The 12,494-nt window shown below is 45.2% G+C and overlaps 1 protein-coding gene across 4 annotated transcripts in view; it reads left to right on the top strand.

Moving 5' to 3' along the window:
* The window catches only part of LIFR (LIF receptor subunit alpha), a 636,999-nt gene that overhangs the window by 611,866 nt on the left and 12,639 nt on the right, over window positions 1–12,494 (top strand). For all 4 annotated transcript variants that reach the window (XM_085631117.1, XM_085631122.1, XM_085631121.1 and 1 more), the window contains exon 20: window positions 6,932–7,010. In XM_085631117.1, coding sequence (XP_085487243.1) covers window positions 6,932–7,010 — 79 coding nt within the window. The remainder of the gene's footprint in view (window positions 1–6,931; window positions 7,011–12,494) is intronic.

Raw genomic sequence — 12,494 nt, 5'->3', positions numbered from 1 at the left:
ATCATTTCACGATAACAGTGTAAACATCAATTTAGAAAGCCTATTCTTGTTAGGACATTGACAGCTAGCTATTCGTATCAATGTGATAAGCACAGTTGAATTTGGAGCTTGGCACTTGGCTTTTTAAATAAGCCATCATTATTTTGTACTACTTCCCATTCTGAATCTGTTCCCAGATTACTCCCAATTAAGTGTAATAATCCCATACCAGTTTATAACAGATTATTCCCTATGCAGAGCTTTTGTGACCTGGATTCACTACGACCCACTCTTTTTGGTACCTATTGTGATTCCTCCTCAACTTTGTGTACTTTGTCCGAAAGTCCCAGCAATGTTTCTCCATCTGTGCTTTCTGTTTTACATGAAGTATAGTTAGTTAGAACATTGCGGGCTGACCTAGAAAGTTTATGTTAAAGCTTGGGCGTCTTTTATTGACGGTTTTTACATTGTCGTCCTGCAGGAAACCTGATCAATCGTGGATCCCATTTGGGGTGGATATGTTTATTTTTCAGTTCTGCTGCTAAATACAGGTCATGCAGAGCCATGGGGGAACTTTCGGTAGGGTTTAAACTTGCTCTAAATTTAACATCATCTTTATTGATATGAGCAACAATGGGGTACAGGGTTTGTTAGAACACTGTAGGAAATCATGTTTATACTGATGATTTTTCATATATAAACATTGCCAGTTGTTTAGTATTATTTAACCTCATTGATACCTTGCAGATTTCATCCAGTTTTTCTTTTTCAACACCTAACTGGGTGATTTGTTGGGAGTTTCATGCTAGTTTAAATTGGAACAAATTAAATGACTCTTTCCCATATCAGAACTTTCCAGACATTAATTCTGCCTGTGAAACTATAGAGGGACTGAGTTGGGAAAATCTATCTTGGAACAATATATGGTCAAAATACGTAAATGGATGGCCTTTATTTCATCCCTTATTCTTACTTTTTTTTTAAAGAGGATGTTTATCCACTACAGACTATATTTTTTACCGAGCAGTTTTTTGGGTCATCTGTATTCCTGCAGAATCATTAATATGAATATTGTAGACCATAATCCATTAACTGCCAAAGGGTAGCTCCCACACCTTTGTCTAGTAACATTTCTAAGATACATTTTAATCTGATACCCCACAATAACAGCTTGTGTCTTATGTGGAATCTACTGAATCATGGTGTTTTTTAGGTTTTGCTGTGCTTGAGCAATCTTTTGTTTTCAATATAAACTTAAAAGAGCCCCCTCTCCTTCCTGGCTTCTCATTGGCTGTAAAATATTTTCCTGCATTCACCAATGCTTGTTCCTCGTCTGCTTCTCTTATCAGTTTTCCCGCCGCCGAAATACTGTTAACATCCTCTTTGGGGGAACTATATTTTCATAAAGTGTTGCCTTTTACTCTTGCAGCATATTTATATAACAATTTATCACCTGGAGAGATTAAGTGATTGGCATAGAATCACAGGATGTTGCGCTGCGCCACGGAGATTCGAACCGGGATCCCCATCCCTCAAATCATCAGCTTTGTCCACTGCGCCACATCTTCTCCACTCCAGTGTTATCTGTCTGGGAGATCTTTCCTTCTTCCAGACAATGGTTGATAAAAACAGCTCTTTATTCATTACATAGGCGAAACCGATGCATTACCAATGCTTGTTTTTTTGAGCCCCTTATTAAATCCTCCACTCCAAGGTGATTGAATGCAGCATACCTAGCTGCAAATAGGCTGCTGAGTGCGTTGTCTGCTAAACCTTTGTCTGCCAGCTTTGTAGGCACCTGTCGCAAAGATTAAAAGTGCTCCCTAAGGGATAATCGTAAAGAGTGATGTGAAGCTTTGACCACATTCTCCAAATAAAAGAAAAAAGTTATTTTGGTATACCCTTAACTCGATTGTAGCCAGCATAAGAGAGACATTGCTTGTGAGCTCCCATATACCAATAGAGGAGTGGGTTTTGTAGCTTTGTAGTATCTATTCCTTACCGATCTGTGACAGTGGTGGTTCTCTGGTAGATGGATCACACACCTACTTCAAACTTGAAGCGGATCTCCAAGTACTTGTTGTAGGCTTGCTTGAATATCCATCCAACAAGGCCCCAAGACCTAATGGCATGCCTAAAGACTTATTTAAATGTAATGTCGTTAACAACCTAAATGTGAAAAATGTGCCTTGTTCTTGGTCCAATTCCATCGTTTACCCTATTTTGAAAAAGGTAAATCGTGCAGACCCACATTACTATCGGCCCATATCTCTAATAGAATCTACTGTAAAGGTATATGGTACAGTAATTTTTAATAGAATTAGGTGATGGCTAATGAGCATGGGGTTCAGAGCACCTTCCATTATGTGTTTAGGGTGGGTCTTGGTACATATAAAGCAGTGCTTAAATCTCCATTCTATTATTGGCCTAGCATTGGCCACTGCGTTAATGAATTTCTCCAGTTCCAGTTCCTTTGCCAGGGTTAACAGATCTAAGCTGCAGCCAATGCTCTTCGGTATGAACTAAACACTAAATATTTTTTTTCTCTCAATCATGCATCCTAACCTATGTGCCAGGGAAAGGTTTGGTCCTAATAGTGAGTGTACTGATTCATTTAATTTAGAGAGTGGGGTATGCCAGGGTTCTATCCTAGACCCTCCCCTTTTCATTTTGTATATAAACTGAACACTGTGCTGGTAGAGCTATCACAGGATGCATCTAAGATCAATTAATCAATCCGTAGATTTGTAGAGTGCTATTTGTCACCTTTGAGGATACCCAGACGTTGACAGCTTCCGGTTGATTAGGCAAATAGCCAGGTTTTAAGGAACTTTAAGAACTCCAGAAGAGATTGGGAGGTCTGTAGACGAAAGGGTAGCCCATTCCATGTCTTTGCTACTGGTAGGGGAAAGGTGTGACCTCCACATCTGTTATGTCGGATGCAGGGGTGAGGGATAGAGAAAAGGACGCAGAGCAAAGGTGTCTGGTGGGCTGATAGAAGTTTAGGCGGTGTTTCTAGTAGGCAGGTCCGCAGTTGTGTAGGGCCTTGTATGCATGGTTCAGTAGCTTGAACTGGCATCTATTCTGTACAGGGAGACAGTGGACTTCCCTGAGGTAAGGTGTGATGTGGGTTTGTCTAGGGAGATCCAGGACAAGACTGACTGCGGGATTCTCTATGGTCTGTGATTGTCGGAGGAGGAGGTGAGCTGCGATCCCTGCATAGATAGTATTGCCATAGTCCAGTCAGCCGGAGATGAAGGCCTGGGTGATGATGTGTCTTGACTCTTGGGTTAACCATTTGAATATCTTAAGAAGCATGGGGAAGATGAAGAAGCAGGAGGAGAAGTTAGAGTTGACCTGAATTGTCATGGTTAGCTTGATGTCCAGAGTATTGTCTATTTTCCTAGCGTGGTTAGTGGGGGTAGGAGTAGGTCCGAGGTCTGAGGGCCACCCGGATGCGTCCCATAGGGAGCTTTTGTTTCAGAAAATCGGTACCTCTGTCTTGTCCGTGTTGAGCCTCAGGCAGTAGTCCTTTATCCAGTTGGCGACGTCTGTCATGCAGTTGTGGAAGTTGGTCTTATTGTTGGTGGTGTCTTTGGAGAGGGAAAGGATGAGTTGTGTGTCATTGGCGTAAGATCTGATGTTGAGTCAGTGGGCTTTGGCGATACTGGCCATAAGTGTCATAAAAGGGTGGGGATGATTGAGCATCCTTGGGGTACTCAACAGATGATTTCCCTGGGTTCGGAGGTGAAGGGGGAATTTTTGTCTTCTTCTGGTGAGGAAGGAGGCGATCCATCTGAGAACAGCTCCTTGGATGCTAATGCTGTGCAGCCTTGTGATGTATGTGGGGTGGTAGACCTTATCAAAGGCTGACGAGAGGTCTAGGAGGATCAGAGCCGCAGTCTCTCCTCGTTCGAGTAGGGCTCGGATGTCATCGGTAGCTGCAAAAAGAGGTGTCTTGGTGCTGTGGTTGCAGTAGAATACGTATTGGGAGGTGTTAAGTTGGAGGTTCTGTTCCATATGTGAGGAGAGTTGTTAGTAGTTTTTTTCTAATACTTTGGCCAAGAACGGGAGCATTGAGATCGGTCGGTAGTTGTTGAGTTTGATGGGGTCTGCCAATGGTCTCTTTAGTAGGGTGTTGACGTCTGTGTATTTCCAGTCGTCGGAGAAGGTGGCCACGGCAGTTGAGGTGTTCAACAAGACAGTGATGAGTGCGTGGCTGATTCTGGCTTCGCCTAGGTTGAAGATGCGGTTAGGGCATATGTTGGTTTGCCCCTTGAATGGACCAGGTTCATGATGGAGGCAATGTCCTTTTGGGTGAGCTGGCTCCATTTGGTTAGTTGGATGTCTGTGGTGGTAGCCTGTTCGTTGTATTGCTTGAAGTAGTCGGTAGCCATGGGCTGGGGTTTGAAGTTTCTGTAGACGTTGGCGACATTGTCGTAGATGAAGTTTGCAAAGTTGTCGCAGAGGTCCTGTGCAGGAGGTCATGTTTGTTGCAGCTGAGAGGTTGGAGAATTCTTTGACTCCTTTTGAAGAATGTTTTCCTGTTATTGGAGCATGATTCGGTGCTTGAGGCTAAGGCTTTTTTTCTTAGATTTTCTCAACTGTCTGTAGTCTGGGCTGAGGGATGTCTTGAAGACGGCCTTGTCGGTTTCCCTTGCTGGTGCGCCATCTCCTTTCCAGTTGTTTACAGTGTCATCTAGTGGTTCTGAGATCTTCAATGTACTGGTTAGCCTGCTTGGTGGACCTCCTGTGGGTGTTGTTGCTGGTGGGAGTGACGCTGTCGGCGCAGGTGCTGATCCAGTTGTTGATGTTTCTGACGTTCTGGTCTAGGTTGTTGGAGGAGATGGGCTGGGTGATGTTGAGAGCGTTGATTCATTTGTCCTTTGAGACTTTTCTTCAGCTGCGGTGAGGGGATTTGGGCAGACTGGGGCGGAGGTCCGTCAGCTGGTAATGTTGAGATGGACGATGGAGTGGTTGGTTCAAGTGAGTTCTGTGGCGTGGGTATACCTGCTGTGGTCACTGGCGGTGAAGCTGTGGCCTAGTGTGTGGCCTGCGGTGTGCGTGGGGTCATGGACTAGTTGGGTCAGTCTGCTGTTGTTCATGCTGTCGAGGAAGTCTGTAGTGTTAATGTCATTGTGGTCATCGAGATGGAAATTTAGGTTGCTGAGGAAAATGTAGTTGTTGGAGTCTATAGCAAGGGAGGCGTTGAAGTTGGCCATGAAGTTGCAGAATGCTGCACTTGGTCCTGAAGAACCCAAGGGTGCCCCTGATGGTGGTTTTGCTGTCTGTTTGGAGTCAGACTCAAGGTGTTCCATGGCTGGTGTGATGTTATGTGTTGTGGTGCATTGGATGGATTCCTTGTGTATGGTGGAGATCTTTCCACCAGGCTTGTTGATACGGTCGCAGTGGGTGATCTTGTATCGTTCAGGTATTGCAGTGGCGATGTCAGGTGCAGATGTGGCCTTGAGCCAGATCTCGGTGAGGAAGAGAACGTCGGTTGTGTGTTTGCATAGTGAGCGTGTGTTGAGAAGGCTGCATACAAATTGGTGTTTTTGTTCAGGTGGTGTCTGTTGTGTGTTCAGGGTGGGGCTGGTCGGTGGGGTGTGGCAGGTGAACTGGCAGTGGGTGCAGGTGAAAGGTCCTACCATGAAGCGTGGGTCAGTGCTGTGGCAGTGTTTGTTGCTGCATCAAGTGTGTAGAGCTCGGAGATGGTGTATCTTCGGGGGATGGGAGGGCAAGGAGTCGTGGCACTGGGCACGGTCTAGGCACAGATGAGTGGCACACCGGCTGCGTGCGTCCACTATGCAATCGATCTGCAGCCTGCACTAAGTAGGTCCTGGGGTGGGCTTCTGTTGGTGGGAAGAACAGTGAGCAGAAAACCTGGGCTGGAAAACCTGGTCAGCGGTAGCATCACTGGATCAGGCTGGAACAAGCAGGAACTAAAGAACCACATCCAAGTGGCAGGCCAGGAGTCCAGGTGCCTACTCTTTGACAAGAGGAACAAGTTTAAAAATTAGATCATCACATGCTATCTGTAGAGGTTGCAACCATGCAGATGATACACACTATTGTGTACCTCACCTGAAAATGGCTTGTACGTGATGATGGCGAGGAGAGAAATGAGTACGTAAATCAAAGAAACGTGCCATTTGAGAAAAAAAGTGGAAGAAGTATCTCCAGTTGGCCATCAAAACATTCTTAAATCATTTCTCATAACAGATTCTGCAGCTCCTATAACCTGTTATCAGATCAGAAGTAGCTTATGCTTTCTACTGATGATTTAATATGTCTTTATCATGAAAAAAGCTTGTGGGGATACTTGTTTGTTGCTAATACATTTTAAATGTCCTTGAATAATATCTTTGTTTATAGCCAGCCATAATGTATGCTCATAATGTATGTTATCACTTTACTCGTGCCTCCATTGATAAGATGTGAGGACACTGTTAGTGGTTAAGGTTCCTAAACGTACATTGTACATCTGAGTGTAATTCATAAAAGGCATGTTCTATGCAATAAAGGATGTACTGAGAGAAACAAGGATTCAAAGCATAGCTATAAGTTACTTCAAAGCAGATTGACATTTTGGTTCAAGCGGTGCTTCACCTCTCCCTTCATAATTTTGTCTTTCTGGAGATAGTGAGCTCAATTAAAGTATACAAATGATTCTTTGTTTTTGTACCTCTGCCCATGATTTTAGTCTGCTTTGTATTAATTTGAGCACATTTGAAGTTGTATTGACATATGAGGTGCAAATTGTGTAATCTCTTTCAGATTGTCGGGTGGTAATGGATGAGATTGACATCAATGTTTTTGCCACTTTTTAAAGTTCCCTCTGATTCCTTATTTTGTATCCATTATATACAATTAGTATGATTTTTTTTTTAAATCGCACTCTCTTTTTAAATGGCAATAATGTTCAGACAAATGTTGATTTTTATTTTTAAAGGCTCAAGGAAACTTTTTACCCTGAAATTCCAAATCCACAAAACAGCAAGGCACTGCAGTTTGAAAACAGTATCAGTGAGGTAATAATTTTCATCGCACTCTGAATATTTGAATGTATTGGTAGGACAATGATATATTGCATGCAGGTATTTTGGGTAAAGCTCTTTTCTTTTTGTTGTTTGTGGGAATGAAAAGTGGAAGATTGCTAGCACTACTTGTTCCATGCTAGAATTAAAGCACAGATATCTGCAACACGTTTTTAACTTGTGATGCATCCACAGGTTCTTGAAGACCAGAAGCAGCTACTTGATGGGCCTTGTTCATTCAAACCATCAGCAGGGGGCACTTTCAAATTCTAGAGCGTGCATTTTTGATAAACATGTGCAACCCGGATTTAACATACTTGAATGATTATCTAATTTCGTCCAGCAACGTCTGTGTTATTGAACATTAAGGCATATCAAACCACCACCACTGATTTATGGGCTACAGCTGTAGGCTCAGTAAATGCACTCTCTCCCATTTGTGTGTTTACTTCACTTCATGCCTTCTTCTCTCTCCCTCCCTTGAAAGGCATTCCAGATGTGAAACATGTCATGCAGATAAGATATGGGGAGTGTAGTGAAGAGAGGAAGAGATGATGTTGATGGGAGGGAGGAAAGAAAAGAGGGAGGCAACTGGAGGGGTAACAGGAGTTCTAAGTTGAAAGCATTATATTGGCACTTGTTACTAGTGCTCAGAATGAAGCTTAATATTACATTATTGCCCACATTGTATATAAGATGAGTGGCTGATGGGAAAGTGGCATTTTCATTAATTTGATGATGGCAATGCCTTGGAAATTGCAATTTTCTTAAAGTCCTCGAGTGATTGAAGAAGGCAGTTGGGACAGTTTTAACCTCTGCATGTGACACCCTACTTTGGATACTCATGTTCTCAAACATATAATATGAGGCAGAGTAAAGCATGTGTCATGTATTTTGCCTTTCTACGTCTTTAAATAGAGGGGAAATTAAGCCTTTCATACTGGTTTCCCCAGTGAACATTTCAGCTTTCATCTTCGTTGTGATATATTTTACATGTACCTTCTCCATGTCCAAATTAGGCTCTGTCAGGAAATTCTCCCAATAAGCAGGAGACCTTTCTTTGAATTTCGTGATCAAGGTACAATCTTCAATATCCAAGCCTGCTGTCACTCAAAACACCCAGCTCTTTGCCAGTAATGGCAAAATTGAACAGGGGCATCTCCTCCGCTAAGGCAGCATAGCGTCGCCCCATTGCTCTTTGAGCAAGAAAAATAAAATGATAATAACCTAGTTATTATCATTTTATTTTTCCCAGGTTCGGGGCTGGGTTAAGGTTAGGGCTGGGTTAGGGCGATGTGCGGCTGGAGGCATAGGGTAAGGAGTAGTTTGCACACTCCAGATGCCAATAACTGTTAGGCTGTCTGTCTTGGCCTGGCCAAACAGTCATGCGCACTCTGCATGTTACCCAGCAGGCTGCATTACACTGCCTAGTGGGGAGCATGCCTAGCTCCCCAGTCCCCATCTAAGGGCCGATCCATGGCACTCTGATCAATCACAACACAGCATTGCAGCGTTGTGATTGGCTATGGGGAGCCTGGGTGCTTCCTGGACTCGAGAAGCGGAGGAGAGATGCGGCTGATGGAACAGGTAAGTGTTATTTATTTATTTTGTCCCCCACCCCCTCTGCCCCTCCACTTTACCCTCATTCCCTGCCAGCCGCTACTGGTTCCTGATGCACCTGAGAGCCATCATGGAGTGTAAAACCAAACTCTGCCTCACTGAACACTGAAGAGGGGTCACCGCTCAAAGTCATGAAGCCGCTCTTAATCTCAGTTCTATGTCATTGAGTAAGTCTAAGATGAGGTTGAAAGGCAAGTTGTGGCATAATGACAAGAAATCCAAGGGGAATACAACCCTTACCCAATGCTCCCAATCCAAGGAGAATTCACACAGTTACCCCTTCAATGCAACTCTAGCTGCGTCTTAGGACTCAATTCCAGTCCTCGTGTCAATGCGTTTGAAGTTTTCCAGGACATTGTAGTGTCCAAGGCAAACGGAGGCCTTAAAAAAGGGCCATGCTGCAATTGTGTAAGGTGGTTACACTTTGCTGTGCTTCATCTTCGGGCCTCATGCCTGTAGGAGGTTCCGTTTGTAATTCCACAAGCGAGTCCTTCCCCAACGCCATCTGACACTGTTCAACCTCAATCTGGCCTGCCATCGGCCCCAGACTGTACCTTGGTGCCTCTGCAACAGGTTCCATACTTGTCCCCAAATTCGCACCAGTTATGTATTCCTCACTTATTATGATTTCTGATCCAGAGTAGACTTTAGCTCGATCCCATTCCATGGAAGACTCCCTCTCTTGCACTCCTTCCTTGATGGCAATATCAAAGATCTTAGGCCTTGTTTTCTCAGACCCTGACACTGTCCTGGGGATTGATCCATTACCCACAATGATGATGACACAGTCACATGTACTCCCTCCACCCATTATACCGATGAATGACTTTAATGGATTTATAGAAAGATAGTGGCATTGATACCTCTCCTTAAACTGAAAATAATTCTCCTTTGGATCCTCCCACTGAGGAGAATGCCTCTTTTGACATGGTGGTATGCAGTTTTGTGAAGGTCTTGGATTTGCAGTTGCCTTCAGTGGAAACTAAAGTACATTTATTGATATAAATTCTTGAAACTGCACCATCTACTTCTAAAATGTGTTGCTATTTAATGTGGCCCTATAATCTGCTTTTCTGTAGCTTGGTCTAAGCCTTGCTCCTGTCCTCTGTTAAGCCAGATGATTTCATGGTGCTATAGGCCTGTTCCCAGGGACACCCCTCTCCGGCCCCTGTACCCAACTGCAAAAATACTTTTGTTGCAGCCTTCCACTACCAAGAGTAACCCTAATATCTTTCATATATTTGTGCTGGATAGGGAATCAAAATTGATTGATTATTTGGGCAAACGTGTGCTGTCAATATCCAGTTTGGACCTAGGATCATAGTGAGTGGCATTTCACCTGCCCTTCCTGATGATTTCAGACATTCCTTCACGTAGATATTGTGCACAGAAACAGGTATGTTGCTAAGTTTGTACTCAGAGTTGGCTTGGATACCCCAGATTGTGTAGCTCATACCATGGTCACCAGGATGGTGATTCATCACCACAAGTAAATGCGCACCTCCGGCTTTCCAGTGATGTCCAAGCTTCTTTAATGGATAAACAATTTGATGATCCAGGATCTTTGGTGAAAAGGCAGACTCGACTCTGGAGTGCACTAAAGACCACAGTGCTATGGCATGCCCTTTGGGGCTGCTGTCCCCACCCGTCAGTTTTACCAGCAGTACCAAAAGTTCAAGGGCTATTTGAGAGGACTTGCAACAGCAGCCCTTTCAACCTGTTCAGGAGATTGCTCAGCCTTTTTACAGCTCCAAAGGACAGGGTGCTTGTAGAGGCCGTGGTCACCAGGTAACCCGGCTTTCATCTTCCTCCTCCCCACCTGGTGCGACTGTTGTCAAGCCACTTTAACGTATCCATTTATTTTACTTGTTGGCATGCTGTTACTTCAGATCAGTGGGTCCTTCAGGTTGGTTACGCCCTCCCTTTTGTGTTCCTCCATTCCCACTTTCCTCTAGTTGTTACACAGAAACCGGTTGTGCATGCTACTACCCTCCACATGGAAGTTCATCCTCTGCTTGCCAAGGTTTTGACCAAGGTGGTCCGCAAGGTGGAAAAGGACACAGGATGCTATTACCAATAATCCAATAATTCCTGGTTCTCAGGAGGGATGAGGGGATTGTGCACAACCTTAGATCCCAGACTTCTACGCACCTTTCTGAGGAAGGTCAATCTCAGATTGTTTTTTTTTTTTTTTTTTTTTTTTGTTAAAAAGTTTTTATTGTGCAGAGAAAAAGGGTACAAGCACGGGCCTACAACCTCCTGGGCCGGCCGCTAGTATTCAGAAATGATCAAGCAGGTCAAAAAACAATGACTGGCCCACAGGGGCTCCGCTAAATTACAGAAAATCAGACTGCACAAAAGGGACGTCAGGATATACCCGTTTTACATAAATATCAACAAAAGTAAAGAAAAACAAAAAGCAAGGCGAAAAACATTGAAAGGGCGTATAACCACAGTAGAGGAACTCCACACCCGACCACCCTAGGGTGGTCAATAAAAAAAGGGGGGGGTCTGAGAGGGAGGGGGGGCCACGGGAAAACCAAATCTATACACAGATGAACAAATTAAGCAAGGAACCCTCAAGGATCAGGGGGACAAGGCAACCTCAGACGTATCCACCAGGGGGGGAGAACAGATAGTCCCTCGATACACATTCCACTGACCCCAGATTCTACCCCACGCCCCCGGTTTACCACGAGCCACATACACCGTCTTCTCCCTGAACATGCACCAGTCCATGTTCTCCTTCCATACGGACACGGTGGGAGGCCGTTGGGAACCCCAAAGCTGCGCAATATCTCTCTTTGCGATCATGTTTCCAAGGGCCGCCCACCGAGCCTGGGCCGCATTATAGTCATTGGGCTCCCACACATTCAGAACACATCGGCGCACCTCCGGCAACAGAGCGACCCCAGTGACTCGTTTCATAACATCATGCACTTGGCGCCAATATTCCGCCACCTCGTGGCACTCCCAGAGGATGTGGAGAAAGGTTGAGATGTTTGGATCGGAAGCCGAGGCGGCAAGAGAGGAAGGCCACCGGAGATAGGATACACGCAAGATTTGGACCAGTTAATTATCAAACCCGAATTTCTCCCGAAGGAAGTAAGAACATCAAAAAGCACATTGAGCGACTTCCGCGGCGAGGTGAGGTACAAAAGAATGTCATCCGCGTACAACGAGACCCGATCCTCGAAGCCCGGGGCCCACCGGATCCCTCTGATCGAGGGCTCCCAGCGGAGCCAGGCAGCGAGCGGCTCCAAGGCGAGAGCAAAGAGCAGAGGGGACAACGGGCACCCCTGCCTAGTACCCCTCCCGAGAGCGAAGGGCAGAGAAACCCGCCCATTGACAACCACCTGAGCCATTGGTCCAGCATAGAGGAGCTTAACCCAACTAATAAATCCCTCCCCAAAGCCAAACTTCGCCAAGACCGCCCAAAGGAATGGCCACTCGATGGTATCAAAGGCCATCGTGGCGTCTAAGGAAACCAATATGGCCGGTTCAGAGAAGGACTCCGCCCTAGCGAGGACGCCATGGAGACGCCGCAAGTTGAGAGCGGTATTACGATGCGGGATAAAGCCGCATTGATCCGGATGTATCAAATCACATATAACTCTCAGCAAGCGATTAGCGAGGACCTTGGCAAGGATTTTCGGTTCGGCATTTAGTAGGGAAATATGAGGCACAGCGGTCTCGTGGCTTACCATCCTTGGGAATCACAACTATGGTAGCCAGACGCTGGTCGTCGGGAAGGGAACCCCGCTCGAGCGACTCCAGAAACATACGACGGAGGAAGGGCGCGATTTTATCCAGGCGTAGTTTATACAGTTCAATCGGCAGTCCGTTGGGGCCCATAGC

The sequence above is a fragment of the Triturus cristatus genome, chromosome 2_1 (genome assembly GCF_964204655.1).
Source record: "Triturus cristatus chromosome 2_1, aTriCri1.1, whole genome shotgun sequence".
Taxonomy (NCBI): Eukaryota; Metazoa; Chordata; class Amphibia; order Caudata; family Salamandridae; genus Triturus; species Triturus cristatus.
This window is presented reverse-complemented; position numbering and strand designations above follow the sequence as displayed.